This window comes from Apodemus sylvaticus, chromosome 7 (assembly GCF_947179515.1).
Source record: "Apodemus sylvaticus chromosome 7, mApoSyl1.1, whole genome shotgun sequence".
NCBI lineage: Eukaryota > Metazoa > Chordata > Mammalia > Rodentia > Muridae > Apodemus > Apodemus sylvaticus.
This window is the reverse complement of record NC_067478.1, coordinates 17994458-18011143: the sequence shown is the minus strand read 5'-3', so window position 1 is coordinate 18011143 and position 16686 is coordinate 17994458. Positions and strand designations below refer to the sequence as shown.

At 45.4% G+C, this 16686-nt stretch overlaps 1 protein-coding gene across 1 annotated transcript in view; it reads left to right on the top strand.

Annotated features, from left to right (window-relative positions):
- The first annotated feature begins 1102 nt into the window (after positions 1–1102).
- The window catches only part of Pik3r4 (phosphoinositide-3-kinase regulatory subunit 4), a 53604-nt gene continuing 38020 nt past the window's right edge, over positions 1103–16686 (top strand). Inside the window, exons 1-5 of the mRNA XM_052187445.1 lie at positions 1103–1507; positions 2366–3139; positions 7580–7713; positions 10386–10968; positions 15558–15692. Coding sequence (XP_052043405.1) covers positions 2407–3139; positions 7580–7713; positions 10386–10968; positions 15558–15692 — 1585 coding nt within the window. The 5' untranslated portion in view covers positions 1103–1507; positions 2366–2406. The remainder of the gene's footprint in view (positions 1508–2365; positions 3140–7579; positions 7714–10385; positions 10969–15557; positions 15693–16686) is intronic.

The following is a 16686-nucleotide window of genomic DNA, read 5'->3' as shown; positions in this document are numbered from 1 at the left end:
TCCCTGTGACACGCCTCCTCCAACAAGGCCACACCTCCTAATCTTCACAATAGTCCCCCAGCTGGGGACTAGACATTCACGTGTACAGCACTTTGGAAGCCATTCTCATTCAAACCAGCACAACAGCAAAAGAAAGAAAATTAGAACACAGCTCCAGCAAAAATCCATCCTTATTTACCATGAGACACAGTGGTAATTCCAGCACGCAGGAAGTAGGGGCAGGAGGATGTCTTTCAGCTAGCCTAAAATACAGAATGAGACCTTGCTTTTAAAAATACAATGAATAAAAATTAGAACCAGCCAATCTTGACACTTTGAAAAAATGTTTTTAACTTGATTTTTTTGGACAATCTTATATATCTATAATGTGATTACTGTAATTCCCCACCCCTAATTAACCAGTACTTTCAATTTTTTTTTCCCAAGACCTACTAAGTTTAGGCAGTGAGTTTGGGACCACCCATTGGAGTCTGGTGGGCACTCAGTAGGGAGTCAATTGAAGAAAGTGTTTCTCTCCTAGAATACATTAGAAACCAAGTCTTTAGCACGGAGAAGTAGGGTGCATATACTTCCCCAACCAATGGTTGACTTAAAATGCCAGTTGTTGTGTAGGTTCACTGCAAGCAGCTACTCCTGCTGTGAAGTCATGGCAGCTTTGGCTCTGCCATACTGAGATAATTTATGTGTGTACCTACAAAATATGCATGCATGCATGCATACATACATACATACACTTTTTTGGAGAGAGTTTCTCTCTTTATGGATAGGCTAGCCTATAATAAACAAGAGATCCATCTGCCTTTGTCTTCTGAGTAATGAGATTAAAGGTTCCTGTCACCCCAATTGTGCACTTTTTAAGCTGATGAGCTTTATGACACATAAATTCTCACTCAATAAAGTTGAAATCCAACTTGGTCGGGGAATCAGCTTTTCTACGTACGTGGGGAAGTTTTCTTAGAGCCAGCAATCCCAGGGTTAGTGAAGAAAACCACCTTCTGTTTGGGGCGGCGAGGTCACGCCTCCTTCCCTTGTTACCTAGCAACCAGTTTCCTACTGAACGCTTCCTCAAGCCTCAGTCCGTCACTTCCGTTCTCAACAGGAAGTGAGGTCAACCCGGAGGCTTTCCCGGGAGTTCGGCGTTCGCCGCAGGTTAAGTAGTCTTCCTGGACGGGTGCTGGCACTGTCCCTGCCCAGGGCTGGTGCAAAGGCCCGGGGATCCGGGGACGCGAACACGCGCGGGCCCAGGGCGGCGGGGGAGGAGCCGGCAGCGAGGCTGCTGGGTGTCCGGAGTCCCGAGTGTGCTTGCCCTCCTAGTGGTTCACCCCCAGCTCCAGGTCTCGGACACTGCTGCGCTCCTCCCCCAGCTCCCCAGGGGTAGCTGTCTGAAAGAAGACCCCTCACAGAAAACATTCTCCTCGCCGACTTCCGTTCACGCCCAAGCCCCTCAGAACTCTGCCAAGACCTCCCTGGGATCTTTCAGCGACTTTTGAGTTGCCAGAGGCCTGGGGTAAATGTTTTCCCTGAGTGCTAAACTGTGGGCTAGGGAGATAGTTCTTGCAAAATACCAGGTTAGGTAACTTGGGGACAGTGTGCACTTTGGCTTACTTTTCTCGAATGTCTCTGGCGGGGTTTCTTGTTGCAGTCTGGAGGAGTTTGCGTTGGTTTAAGGAGGGAGACATCACTGCAAGGAGGCTGGAAGGGCCCAGTTGATGCTGATTTTACAGATCTGTCAGACCCAGGAATGAAATGACCCGTTTGTATCATGTCACTGTTTATTTTACGCGTTTAATGCGTTTCTTACCGGCAAGTAGACTAGTTTTCTCGGATAAGGACTGAGTCATATGGTACTTTTAGGAACTTCATAATATCAAACAGTACTGGATAGGGTAGAGGTGCAGCCAGACTTGTAAATCTGCATACCAGTGAATACATGCTTTAACATTTTAGCTTAATGTCGAAGGGGTCACGTTGGGCATCATGGGGTCCCAGAACTTGGGAGGTGGAGGCTAGAGGATCTGGAGTTCAAACTCACTCTCAGCTATATAGAGTTCCTTGCCAAGCCTGGGCTACACAACACCTTATTTCAAAAATTAAAATAAAATAAAACGTTGAAAGCATGTATATCTTTAAACATAGTTTAGCTGCTGGAAAGGATGGCATGAAGTAGACCATCTGTTTAGGTAAAAGTAATAAAATCTATTTAGATAAATGTTTCTGAGTTTGAGACTGCTCTGGGGTGCACATTCATACACTTAGTAGATAATGGTGCAACTGTCTTTTAGGAAAAGGCCAAATAATGGTGATTTCACAGTTTGTTTCTTTTCCTTTTAATAGTTTCTCTCCCGCTCCCTATCCGTTTAAATAGGTGTTGTGTGTTAACCTCCTGCCCCAGAGGTGCTGGTCATCATGGGAAATCAGCTGGCTGGCATTGCACCTTCCCAGATCCTGTCTGTGGAGAGTTATTTCTCGGATATCCATGACTTTGAATACGATAAGAGCCTGGGAAGTACTCGGTTTTTTAAAGTCGCTCGAGCCAAGCACCGGGAAGGCCTGGTGGTTGTGAAGGTCTTCGCAATTCAAGATCCCACACTGCCCTTAACTAGTTATAAACAAGAGCTGGAGGAACTGAAAATCAGGCTCCATTCCGCACAGAACTGCCTACCTTTCCAGAAAGCAGCAGAAAAAGCCTCCGAGAAAGCAGCCATGCTGTTCCGGCAGTATGTGAGAGACAATCTCTACGATCGCATCAGCACCCGCCCGTTCTTAAATAACATCGAGAAACGCTGGATCGCCTTCCAGATCCTGACGGCTGTGGACCAGGCGCACAAATCCGGAGTGCGCCACGGCGACATCAAGACGGAGAATGTGATGGTCACCAGTTGGAACTGGGTTCTCCTGACCGACTTTGCCAGTTTTAAGCCCACTTACCTTCCAGAGGACAACCCGGCAGATTTCAACTATTTCTTTGACACCTCGAGGAGGAGGACTTGCTACATTGCTCCTGAGCGTTTTGTTGATGGTGGCATGTTTGCCACCGAGTTAGAGTACATGAGAGATCCCTCAACTCCACTTGTCGACCTCAATAGCAATCAGAGAACGCGGGGAGAGTTGAAGAGAGCCATGGACATCTTTTCAGCAGGTGCGTGAGTCAGTCAGTCTGGTCAGCTAATTGGTTTGTTTATTCTGCCAAACAGAAATGTAGCTTTTCATAAATTGCCCGATTTCCAAAGATTTCTTGCTGTGCTCTCTTAGACTGTTTCAGACAGATACATGGCTTCCTCATTGGACATGCGGAAGTGAGGAGAAAATGCAAAATACGTCTCATTCATTTAAACATTCAGAACGTACACCACACAATGCTGGCGGCACGGGAGGATGTCAGGTTTAAGATAGAGAAAAAGTATGTTTCGCCTTGTGTTTGCCATGGTGGCGGTAAGCATAAGTTGCTGTTATAGAAGCACACAGTTAATAGGCCTCTGTGGGAGTGCTAGGTAGAGAGGCAGTGTCAGAAAAGGCGTCTGTTAGAGAGATGGCATTCAAACTGAGGCCTACACAGGGACTGGCATTACCTGTGGTAGTTTGTTTCAGCAGCTTGTGGTGCTCCTACAAGGCATCTTTTGCTGCTGCTGTTGCTGTTGCTGTTGCTGCTGCTGCTGCTGCTGCTGCTGCTTCTTCTTCTCCTTCTCCTTCTCCTTCTCCTTCTCCTTGTCCTCCTCCTCCTCCTCCTCCTCCTCCTCCTCCTCTTCCTCCTCCTCTTCCTTCTCCTCCTCTTCTTTTCCTTCTCCTCCTCTTCTTCTCCTTCTCCTTCTCCTTTTTTTTTTTTGGGAGGGGGGTTTCGAGACTCTGTAGACCAGGGTGAACTAATAAATCTGCCTGCCTCTGCTTCCCAAGTGCTGGGATTAAAGGCATGCGCCACCACTGCCCGGCTCAAATTGTCTTTTTAATGTTGGTATTTATAGTTGTGCATTTACTCAAAATGCTAGTTGAGTTCCACAGAGGTTTTATTTGTTTGGGTATATTCATAGAGGGGTGTGTGTGTGTGTGTGTGTGTGTGTGTGTGCGCGTGTGCATGTGCGCACAGTGAACAGCAGCCAAGGATCCACACATAGTGTTGTCTCAGGCCTCCACACTGGTAAGTTCCCTATCCTTAATTATTTTGAGGCAGGGTCTCTCCCTGGGCTGGGAGCTTACCATGCAGACTGTACTGGTCAGTGAACCCGGAGGTCATCCTAGCTCCGTCTTCAGCTCTGGAATTAGAAGCATGGGCCACCATCCCACCCAGCTCCGCTATGTGGGTCCTGGAGTTTTCATTCAGGGCCTGGTTCGTGGAAAGCAAGCACTTTCCTGACTGAGCAGACCCCCTGGCCCATGTAAGTGTGTTTTGTTTTGTTTTTGTAAGCAGCTTTTAAACTGTTTCTGACACTTCCCAGACGTATCCTGAGTGTAGATCTTGACCTAGGTAACAGAATTACAGAGTAGCGCGGTATAGCGCTTGGTTGGTTGGTGAGTCCTCATTACAGTTTCTCGGCAAACGTACAAAGCCTTAGTTAGGGTTTTCCTGCTGTGAACAGACACCATGACCAAGGCTACTCTTGTAAGGATGACATTTAATTGGGGCTGGCTTACAGGTTCAGAGGTTCAGTCCATTATCATCAAGGTGGGAACATGGCAGTATCCAGGCAGGCATGGTGCAGGAGGAGCTGAGAGTTCCACATCTTCATCTGAAGACCAATAGGAGAAGACTGACTTCCAGGCAGCTAGGATGAGGGTCTTAAAGCCCACACGCACAGTGACACATCTACTCCAACGAGGCCACACCTTCTAACAGTGCCACTCCCTGGGCCGAGCATATGCAAACCACTACACTGTGCTGTGGAACAGTCCTTATCCCTTTGGCCCAGATGGCCCCACTGGAGCCCTTCATGGCCTACTTGTGGATTTCTCCCAGTGCCTGAGGGGCACTCCTGAAGCCCACTCCCCAGATGCAGTTATGGCTGTTGACAGTGGACCTTGCTGATGGCAGAATGGCCCTTTCTTTTCTTGCCAGTCATCTTTGCAGGAACCATCCTGCCAGGCACCGCATCCCTGAGCTACGTCGCAGCCCTTGCTCCGTTGCCCTGGCTGATCTCTAACGTTGCTTCTGCTTTGGCCGTCCTTCCATGGAGCAGGAGTCTCAGGATGGACCGCCACTCCCACTTCCCAGACTCCCTTGCTCCATTTATTATTTAGGAGTCATCTTGCCTACTTTTCTGTTGCTGACGTAAACCACCATGGCCAAGTCGACTTTAAGAGGAGAGTAGAGTATACATGCACATCTCTGTGTTGGTTTCTTTTTTTTTTTTTTTTATTAAAGATTTATTTATTTATTATATGTAAGTACACTGTTGCTGTCTTCAGATACACCAGAAGTGGGCATCAGATCTCATTGTGGGTGGTTGTGAGCCACCATGTGGTTGCTGGGATTTGAACTCAGGACCTCTGGAAGAGCAGTCAGTGCTCTTACCCGCTGAGCCATCTCTCCAGCCCCTCTGTGTTGGTTTCTTATCTTCTGCAGCTACCTGGATGCAGGCAGAGGTCTCCCTAAGGATTTTAATTCTGATTACTTTGCAGAGGCCTCACCTTTGACACCATTGTCAGATTAAGTTTTTCGATCACACCTCGCAGTAGGAATGGAGTTCCACAAAGGAAGCCTTGGAGTACACGGAAATTCTTTATGAAATTCTGTCTAAACCATAGTGTTGAGAGTCATTTTCTGGCTTAGCTGAGGTCTTGTCTAACTAATGTGAATTCTGTAGGCTACTGAGAACTTGTATTCTGCTGTCCTGGGTACAGTGTCATACTGGTGCTTGTTAGATCTGGTTGGTTTCCTGTGTTGCTTAGATCTTCTGTTTCTTGCTTAATATGATGGGTTAAATATTTTATATTACATTTATTTATTTATTTATTTATTTATTTATTTATTTAGACATAACTCATTATTTACCTGTACGCAGCAGAAGGTAGCCTGTGAGGAAGTGTGCAAACAAATTCATGCCTTGGTACATGAGGTCAGAGGGCAGCTGGTGGGAATGGCTTCTCTCCGTCCAGCTGTGGAACTTGGAGATTGAACTTAGGTCATCAGACTTGGTGGCAAGTGCCTTTCTCCTCTGACGCATCTTATTGGCCTCTGCACTTGGTTTTTTCTTCTTTTCCTTAAAAATAGCTGTTGTTAGAAGGCCTTTATTTTGAAACAAATATTGTAGAACTAGGAATTGACACATTTACTAAATGCTTATTATATATCAGAATTACCTTAGTTGATAGGGACTTTTCAGTGCACCAAACGGGGGCAAACCTGGAGTTTGCTTTCTAGTGTGGACAGAGATAATAACAGGCAGTGGAAGGCATGCGGCACTGTGCAGAAACAGCCGTGAGAGAAAAGGGCGAGGAGCTGCAGTGCTCTTGCAGCCCCGCTTTGTTTTTTTTTTTAAACAGGGTCTCTATGTAGTCCTGGCTATCTTAGAAACTCTGTAGATCAGGCTGGCCTTGAATTTACGGAGATGCACCTCCTGATGTCTTCCAACTTCTGAGATTAAGACTGTATACTGCTATTCCCAGTTGCTCTAGCAGTTTTATTTTTTATTTATTTTTATTTTTTATTTTTTTGATTTTGGTTTTTTTCGAGACAGGGTTTCTCTGTACAGCTCTGGCTGTCCTGGAACTCACTCTGTAGACCAGGCTGGCCTCGAACTCAGAAATCCGCCTGCCTCTGCCTCCCAAGTGCTGGGATTACAGGCGTGCACCTCCACGCCCGGCTTCTCTAGCAGTTTTAAATAGTTAATTAAGGATTTACTGTTGATTGACAAAGGCCTGACTAACATTCACTAGTACTTAGGGTGAGTAGCCCAGGCAGAGGGCCCAGCAGGTACAAAGGCTGTAAAGTAATTATTTAAGGGTCTCTATATGAGACTTGGTAAGTGTGTGTCATATAATGACTCAATAAAATTGTCTTGTACGAGAAAAATAATTGTGCTTTTGGGAATGTAGGTACTTAAAAACATTCTTGATTGAAGATGATGTTAGTGTAAAACAGTTAAATTATTTTCCCTCTATTTTCTAGTTTACGTCCACATTTTTTTAGTATATGTTGTGATATTTAACACTACAAGTGAAATTTGTTCATTGGTTCTGTTCTGTCTTCCTTTCCAGGAGGGGAGCCTGGCTGAGGCGGGATTTTACCGCTTTGTGCTGGTAGCGCCTGTTACTGGTGGGCAGTACCTACTGCTTGTTTAGCGATGGGCAGATGGCTAGCTGCCGTTACCAGGTCTTATGAACGGAATGCTGTAATTTGTACCAGAGGGTTTCTTATGGGTGTTAAGCTCCTTGTTTGTGTGTGTGCGTTTTAAGAACGAGAAAAGGGAATGATTGGCTTCATGTGTCTCCCCAGCTGATCAAGCACTTAGATCTCTACATTGCAGTACACAGTTAAATTCATTTTATTGGGGGTTTTGTGCTTTGGGTATTCTGATTTTTCTGAATTCTAATAAGCATTATGCGGCCTCTTCATCTCATTCTGATGGAACTGTGTCTGGTTTTCCAGGTTGCGTGATAGCTGAGCTTTTTACGGAAGGCGTGCCTTTGTTTGATCTCTCTCAGCTGTTGGCATATAGAAATGGACATTTTTTCCCTGAACAAGTGCTAAATAAAATCGAAGATCGCAGCATCAGAGAATTGGTAACTATGCTACAAATAAGCGCCGTACAGTTTTAATTGGTTGTGTCGTAACCTGGTTCACATGTAGCTGCTGGCGGTTACACTAGCTGGCCTGGAACTCACTCGGTTAGCTCACTCAGGGCAGGTCTCCTGCCTCAGCCTTCCGAGTGCTGGGATGGCAGACAAGACTCCAGTCCCTCCCCCACAAACCTGGAGTAAAACCTATTACTGATAAACACACTTTTGATACCTTATTAGAAAAAAAATGCACTATTTTTTCCCTCTCAGGCATAAAGCACGTCTGACATTAAAAATAAAAAAGTAGAAGGGCAAATCCGTTATCTATTGTTCTGTGATCATCTTACCTCTCTGCTTTGGGCAGATTTGGAAGTGCCTGTGGGTTTGCATGTCCTAGGGAGAGCTTGCTCCTGAGGAATGAAGACGACACATCTGCAGTGGAGAGAGGGGTCATCAGCTTTAGAGAGCTCAGGGACAGCATTTATCACCGAGGCCAATGTGGGCTGTTCTGGAAGGGAGCTGCACAGTCGCTTGGTTACGGCAGCACAGGGCTGAGGGACTGTGTGTGAGGACATCCAATCGGATGTCTGTGTCCCTGTTTGAGGACATCTTTTAAAAGCGACTGACACTGTGATGGTGACTCTGGGTCATGTAAAAGGTTGTGGTGTCTTTAGAGCACTCTGCAGTATTCTAAGTGGGGCAACGCACAGTCTGTTTCCTTTAGGCCATGCAGCTACTGCTAGGCCTGGTGGCGTAGGTCTGCAATCAGGAGACTAGGGAAAGGGGACCTCAAATTCAGGGCCAGTTCAGTGAACTTAGCAAGTCCATATCTCTAAATAAATAAAATCTTTGAGGTGCTGGGCTAGCTGGGGTCAGTCAGCACTGGCCTGGTGTGTCTGGTGAACAAGGAAGGTTGAAGTCGGGACAGCGTGAGGTCCTAGGCAGCCTGGCCTACGTAACAGACTGTCTGAGGAGCAGAGGAAGAAGGGCCACCCTGGAAACAAGATGCTGCACAGGGCTGGTGTGGCAGTGGGAAGGAGCACACCTGCTCCTCCCCAGAGCCGACACTTGCCTGTCACTTTAGCTGAGCAGCTCCGTGTCTTTGGACCTATATTTTCTTGACTGGAAAGTCAATTTGTTTATTAATCTTTAAGGCATTAATCAAATGTAAAAGTAATTCTGACTAGTTCAGTGCTAATTTCTAGTTTAGAATCCAAAAAGAAAGCCAAGCTTGCAGATATATTTTTATGATATTTTATGTATTTGGCTAGTAGAAACATTGAACTGTTTATATATATATATATATATATATATATATATATATATATGAATGAAAGAATTCATGTCCTTATTATCAGGTATATATTTCTAGTGTTCATATTTTCTCACAGTTTTAAGTAGTTTATTTTTTTAAGATTTTGAGTGTGTGTGTGTGTGTGTGTGTACATGTATGTGTACATGTGTATGTGAGCGCAGAGGCCAGAGGTATTAGATCCCCTGGAGAGAGTTATAAAGGATTGTGAGCCACGTGATGTGGGTTCTGGGAGCTGAGAAGTTCTCTTCGGTGCTTCTCCATCTCTCCACTCTACTATTTTATATCATTGAAGTGCTGGCATCTAACATGGGACCTCACACATCTCTGCCAGCTCTCTACCCTTGGGCTGCGTTACTAGACCTTTGATTCTCCTCTCAACTAAACTCTCAACATAACTGAACAACACTTAGACCATGTGCTAATCCTTTGGATTTGTGGGAGTGTACTTTAAACCAGAGCTCTTAACTGGGGCTCTGAAAGTTATCTCAGAAGTTCTCTAATTTCCTCCAGACTCATGTTGTTTGTGTGTGCAACTGTGTCTATTCATTTTTCTCTGAAGGTTTGTTGTTTTTTAATAACAAATATTGAATAAACAAGTATGACCTCTTATATACCAGGATATCTGTATGATATCTGTTGCCTTGCAGGGTGATGAGTGACACAATTAGCTTGTAATTCTAAAAAGGGTCAGACAAAGAGAATAATTAGAATTACCCCAGAAATCCCTTAGGTCTCATGTAATAGCTCTTGTAACTTTGGTCTGGCTTGGTTTGCTGTGTGCCTGTGTGCCTGTGAACGTGCACATAGACAGATCTTGGTTTGCTGTGTGCATGTGTGCCTGTGAATGTGCACATAGACAGATCTTGGTTTGCTGTGTGCATGTGTACCTGTGAACGTGCACATAGACAGATCTTGGTTTGCTGTGTGCATGTGTGCCTGTGTGCCTGTGAACGTGCACATAGACAGATCTTGGTTTGCTGTGTGCATGTGTGCCTGTGAACGTGCACATAGACAGATCTTAGTTTGCTGTGTGCATGTGTGCCTGTGTGCCTGTGAACGTGCACATAGACAGATCTTGGTTTGCTGTGTGCATGTGTGCCTGTGTGTCTGTGAACGTGCACATAGACAGATCTTGGTTTGCTGTGTGCATGTGTGCCTGTGAACATGCACATAGACAGATCTTATGCAGTCCAACCGGCCTTTTACTTGTTGTTAGCTCAGGAGGCTGGTCTTGAACCCCTCATGTAGCCTAGGAGCCTGGCCTTGCCCAAGCCTCTGGAGGGCTGGGGTTCAGGTGTGAGCTACCCCACCTGGCTTCCATTTCATGTTATACAGTGAACCCTTTTCTCCTTCCATGTAGGTAACTCAGATGATTAATCGTGAGCCGGAGAAGCGTTTGGAAGCGGAGGACTACCTGAAGCAGCAGCGTGGCAACGCCTTCCCTGAGATATTTTATACTTTCCTTCAGCCTTACATGGCCCAGTTTGCCAAGGAAACCTTTCTCTCTGCAGATGAGCGGATTTTGGTTATACGGAAAGATTTGGGCAACATTATCCACAATCTCTGTGGACACGATTTGCCAGAAAAAGCAGAAGGGGAGTCCAGGGCGAGCGGGCTGGTGGTCCTGGTGTCTGTGATAACGTCCTGCCTGCAGACACTGAAGTCCTGCGACTCCAAACTGGCCGCCTTGGAACTCATTCTGCACCTGGCCCCGAGGCTGAGCGTCGAGATCCTTCTGGATCGAATCACTCCCTACCTGCTGCATTTCAGCAACGACTCTGTCCCAAGAGTGCGGGCGGAAGCCCTGAGGACGCTCACCAAAGTCCTTGCCCTTGTCCAAGAGGTTCCTCGCAATGACGTCAACATCTACCCAGAGTACATTCTCCCTGGCATAGCCCACCTGGCCCAGGACGACGCTACCATCGTCAGACTGGCCTACGCTGGTAAGAGTTCCTTGTTTAGTTACAGTCTGCACTTGTTTCTCAAGTACTGACCGCCATACCTCTTGGCTTCCTGATTTCTTTGGCAATTGAGTGTGTGAACTTTGCTTTTGAATTATGAATACATATATGCAGATATTAATATTGATAGCTAATCACTTCCTGGGGCTCAACTTTTGTATATTCGTTTGCATTTAAAATGATTAATGTATCCAGCGTGGAGGTGTGCAGTGTGGATTCTAACAGTTTGACCTGGAATAGTTCGTTTAGCTGTCAGAAGACTAATGTTTACAAGTACCTGCTCCTGATCTAGAGTCACAGCCTTTTCAGAGTTTCCCTGTGCAAACACTCTTATTCAGGACAGAACATTCTGTTACAATTGAAAAAGACTGCGGTGTTGACAGAAGCTCTGAGTTCGGTCCCGTTCCCTTACTTTAGCTCAGGATTCGCGGCATCTTGAGTTGGGTGTGCCATGAACACCTACTTCTACTTAGAATTCTCACCCACAAAGCCTAGCAGTAAAGATTCATGTTTTTAGCTCCTTGAACTAATTCTGAATGCTTGCTTCACCATGAGAAATATCACTGAGACATTTACATAATCCATAATTTATATCTATGATCTAATGGGAAACAGACCTTCTGTTTGGAAGTCTTTGTACTTAACGTAAAGCACACATGTGGCGATGTCATCACCACAGTATTTAAGGCTACTTGTTTATTAGATTGTTTATTATTTGCCTGCCATCATTAATCCAATACATGAAAACTGCTCTTAGGATACTGGTTTGATGTCTAGGCACCACCCCAAAGGCTTGGTGGTATAGGGTGGTTTCTTGCCATAAATGTCTATGCTCCTGGTCTTTCTTGTTTGTGTATTGTGGGGCAGGAAGTGAGGCCTAGAAATTCAGGATCTCTTTAAGACGCGTGATTTTATTATTTGTAACAGCCTGTTTCTTTCATTTATTTATTTATTTATTCACTTTACATCCCAATTGCTGCCCCCTCTCCCCATCTCCTCCTCATACAGTTCTCCCCCCATCCTCCCATTCCCTCATCCCCTTCTCTGAGAGGATAGAGGCCCTACCTGGATATCCCCCCACTCTGGTATATCAAGTCTTTGCAGGGCTAGGCACATCCTCTCCCACTGAGGCCAGACAAGGCAATGCAGCTCAGGGAAAGTATTCCACAGACAGACAACCGCTTTTGGGATAGCCCCTGCTTTAGTAATTCGGGGCCCATATGAAGAGAGAGCTGCACACCTGCTACATGTGTGCCAGGGTTGGGGGGTCTAGGTCCAGTCTGTGTGTGCTCTTTGGTTGATGGTTCAGTCTCTGAGAGCCCCCAAGGGTACAGGGTAGTTGACTCTGTTGTTCTTCCTGTGGAGTTCCAATCCCTTCTGGAATCCTCACTCTTTTCCCCATCTCTTCCATAGGAGTCCCCAAGCTCTGTCCAGTGTTTGGCTGTGGTCTCTGCATCTGTTTCAGTCAGCTGCTGGGTGGAGCCTTTCAGAGGACTGTTACGCTAGGCTCCTGTCGGCAAGCATAACAGTGTGTCATTAATAGTGTCAGGACTGGTGCTTGCCCGTGGGATGGGTCTCTAGTTGGGCCAGTTATTGGTTGCCCGTTCCCTCCCTCTGCTCCATCCCTGTTCTCCATTTCTTACAGGCAGGATGTACTGGCTGGTTGTGTGTGTCAACTTGGCACAGGCTGGAGTTATCACAGAGAAAGGAGCTTCAGTTGGAGAAGTGCCTCCATGAAATCCAGCCATGGGGCATTTTCTCAATTAGTGATCAAGGGGGAAGGACCCTTTGTGGGTGGTGCCATCCCTGGGCTGGTGCTCTTGGGTTCTATAAGAGAGCAGACTGAGCAAGCCAGGGAAAGCAAGCCAGTAAGGAACATCCCTCCATGGCCTCTGCATCAGCTCCTGCTTCCTGACCTGCTTGAGTTCCAGTCCTGACTTCCTTTAGTGATGAACAGCAATGTGAAAGTGTAAGCTCAATAAACCCTTTCCTTCCCAACTTGCTTCTTGGTCATGATGTTTGTGCAGGAATAGAAACCCTGACTAAGAGAAATTGGTGGGGTATGTCTGTGACAAGCTGACCATGTTTTGGGGAGGACTGGGGAAGGACTTTGGAACTTTGAGCTAGAAGAGCCATTAGGATGTTAAGAGCTCTGTGGAAAGTTCTGTAGGAGCTTGGAAGATACTGTTAAGAACAGTGTAGAAGATGGAGGCCTGGCTTGTGAAATTTCAGAGGGAAGATTAAAGACTCTTATCAGGGTCATATTTTAATTGTGAAGATTCTGTGGTTTTGGTTAGTTGGGGCTGAAGGATCAGCTATGATTAACAGGATACCAGAACCACTAAAGCAAACCTTTGTGTTACTGGGACTATTGATGCTGGTTAGCTGGAGCTAAGAAATTAGTGATGATTAAGAAGAAACCAGCATCACTGAGGTGAAATCTTCTGGGATGTATTTTCTGAGAGCACAGAGGCTGTGTTCCAGAGATACCCAAGGTTGTACCTTGTGCTGTAGCAGGACTTGGCACTGTGTAAGAGTCACCAAGATGGTACTGGTTTTGAAGGCATGAAGGGGTCATGAAGAGCAGCTGAGGCTCTCTGCACTGTGAGAGGCTGCGGAAAGCCATTGTTGAAGGTGCAGCCTCAGTTACAATTGATGGCCCAGGACTTGAAGGGGTTGTGCAAAGGATCTGAGGCTTGGCACCATGAACAGAGCCTATGAGAGGCTATTGGTGAAGCCTAGTTGCAGCAGAAGATACCAGTGTTTTGGAGATGCCAGTACAGTGAGATGCCCTCCAAGAACAGCAGCAGCAGTGGAATACAGGCATCTGTACCCTAGAAGACATTGTGTGTGCTACTAAGGGCAGAGCTGGAGAAGTGACCCAAGCTTTTGGAGGAGCCCGAAAGATCGTGAGTTGGATCCTAGACATTGAACCATTGGACTTTGAGTTTTGCTTTTGATTGTGACTATGCCTTGCTATTTTTCCCTCTTGAAGGAAGAAAGTATTTTAGTGGAGCCCACAGTTAAGAGACTTTGATTTTTTTTTAAAAAGACTTTGAATTTTAAAAGATATTGGACATTTTAGAGATTGAACTTCTAATAGGTAAAGACTTCTAATAGGTAACTAAATAGTTTAAAGTTATTTAGATCTTGGGGATGAATAAGAAAGTAAGGGTTGAGGTTTAATAGTGATATGTTTGTGTGTCAAGTTGACAAGGGGTCAATTGTACTGGTTGGTTTTGTGTGTCAACTTGACACAGACTGGAGTTATCACAAAGAAAGGAGCTTCAGATGGAGAAGTGCCTCCATGAGATCCAGCCATGGGACATTTTCTCAATTCGTGATCAAGTGGGGAGGGCCCCTTGTGGGTGGTGCCATCTCTGGGCTGGTAGTCTTGGGTTCTATAAGAGCAGGTTGAGCAAGCTAGGGAAAACAAGCCAGTAAGGAACATCCCTCCATGGCCTCTGCATCAGCTCCTGCTTCCTGACCTGCTTGAGTTCCAGTCCTGACTTCCTTTAGTGATGAACAGCAATGTGGAAGTGTAAGCTCAATAAACCCTTTCCTCCTTAACTCGCTATTTGGTCATGATGTTTGTGCAGGAATAGAAACCCTGACTAAGGCATAGGATAAATTTTGGGTTGAAAGTTTTGTGGTGGGTTGGTGTCCTTGTTGCCTTGCTGGAGGTCCTGCCTGCCTGACTAAAGGAGGTGGCCTCTTCAGGTTCCATATCCCCGCTGCTGTGAGTCTCAGCTCAGGTCACCCCTACAGATGTAGGAGTAAATGGAAACAGAAGAATGTCAAGTAGAGAAGGGCAGGTGAGTGACAGCGCATGTGACAGTAGAGGTTGGAGTGGGAACTGTGCATAGTGAAGAGGGTCGTCAGAGATGACTGTACGCAGTGCAGCCAGTGCTCTCGCCCTTTGTCTGTGGAACCTCAGGTGCTTATGTGGATGGCTCAGCCAGGTTAGTGATGGCTTTTTAAGATAGTCAGACTCCTAATGTATCTGAAGAATCTAAGATTCAGGCTGTGCACACTGTGAGCTTGTAAGTGGCAGGCTTGAGGGAGGAGTCTGGTCTGTCTGATTCCAGGCCCCAGGTGACATTACTTTGGTGCTAATGTTTCTGTGGTAGTCTAATAACTACCTCTAACTGGCAGGATACCTTTAAAGGCTAGCTCTGGGATTAAGTGTTATTTGTTCATTAGAAATACTTTATTTTAGACAGTTTCTGCAAATGCAGAATTTTTGTTTTGTTGTTTAGAGATCATCATAGATTATGAGGTCCTTTTAGAGACTGATTAATGGTGAACTTTCAAAATGTTGCTTTTCCTCTAGAATTCATGATTAATATAAATTAATTATTTATATAGGGATTAATTCTTAGGGATTCTGGGGACTAATGGTGACCTGTAGTTACCAGCATTCTGGAGGTAGAAGCAGGAGGATCTCCAGTTCGAGGCCACTTAAATGCATAAGGACTCTGTCTCAAAGTTAAAGGACTTTTGGTGGAAAAGTTATAAGCAGCATAAAAATTTGAGGTCATTACTATAACTTTTCTTCTGGTATCTTATAGAAAACATAGCTCTATTGGCCGAGACGGCTCTGCGATTCCTGGAACTAGTGCAGCTAAAAACTCTCAACATGGAGAACGAGCCGGATAGTGAAGAGGTAGACGAAGCTACGCGTCCTAACGGAGACTACGACACAGGTTGTTATTTCCCTTTTAAAATCCCCATCATTTACACCGAATTGCTAATGGTAACCTGTAAAAGCTGTCATTTGTGACTCTCTTGTAAAGTGAAGGAGCAGTGGGTATTAGGATAGGAAGGGCCCCTGGCGCATTATCCTTTCTGTGCATACACACTGTTAACTAGAAATGACCCACTTGTCCTGGATCCCACCCTCGCTGCAGCCCGAGTTGTGTGAGCAGTAGCCTGAGTTGTGTGAGCAGTAAAGCTAGCCGAATTGGGCGGTTCTCATTAACTAATGGAATCACCAGTGCGGAAGAACCTAAACCCTTTCTTCTTGCATGAGTACTGTTGAGTATCCTTAGTCATTTAGTAATCAGCATATCTGGTTTACATATTAAAGTTCCTCATTTACTGTAACGAAACGCCTGTGATGGTAACCGGTGGCTTATGTTTCTCTGTATCTGAAAAAAAAATAAAAAAAACAAAACCTTTTAACAGCTTCTTAGCCAAAGATTCAGAAGTAGAATTGAATCCACTCTGTGCTGGTTTGAGGTGGGATCTACTAGAGAAGTCTAGTTTATACCTTTGTGTGTTGTGTCCATCCTGAGCAGAGGAGAATGGCTTTGCCCCTTTCATTCAGCTGGGCAGTGGGTAAGCAGTGATCCACTCCAGGCAGCTAGGAGCAGCAGGGAAATGGCACGAACCTAGACCAGTCCTCTCAAACAGGGGCTTCAGCGAGGGAAAGACAGATAACCGGGTGGATAAATAAGTAGAGAGGACGTATGCGCAGACCATATAGAGAACTTATAATATTTTCTATGGATGGATATATCTGTTATCTATGTATCTATAAATTCTCTCTCTCTCTCTCTCTCTCTCTCTCTCTCTCTCTCTCTCCCTTATTTGTTTGTTTATATATCTATATATCTATAAATCAATCTCTCTCCCTCTCTTCCTATCTCCCTATCTCCCTGCCTATGTATGTATCATACCTCTCTCTATCTATCTATT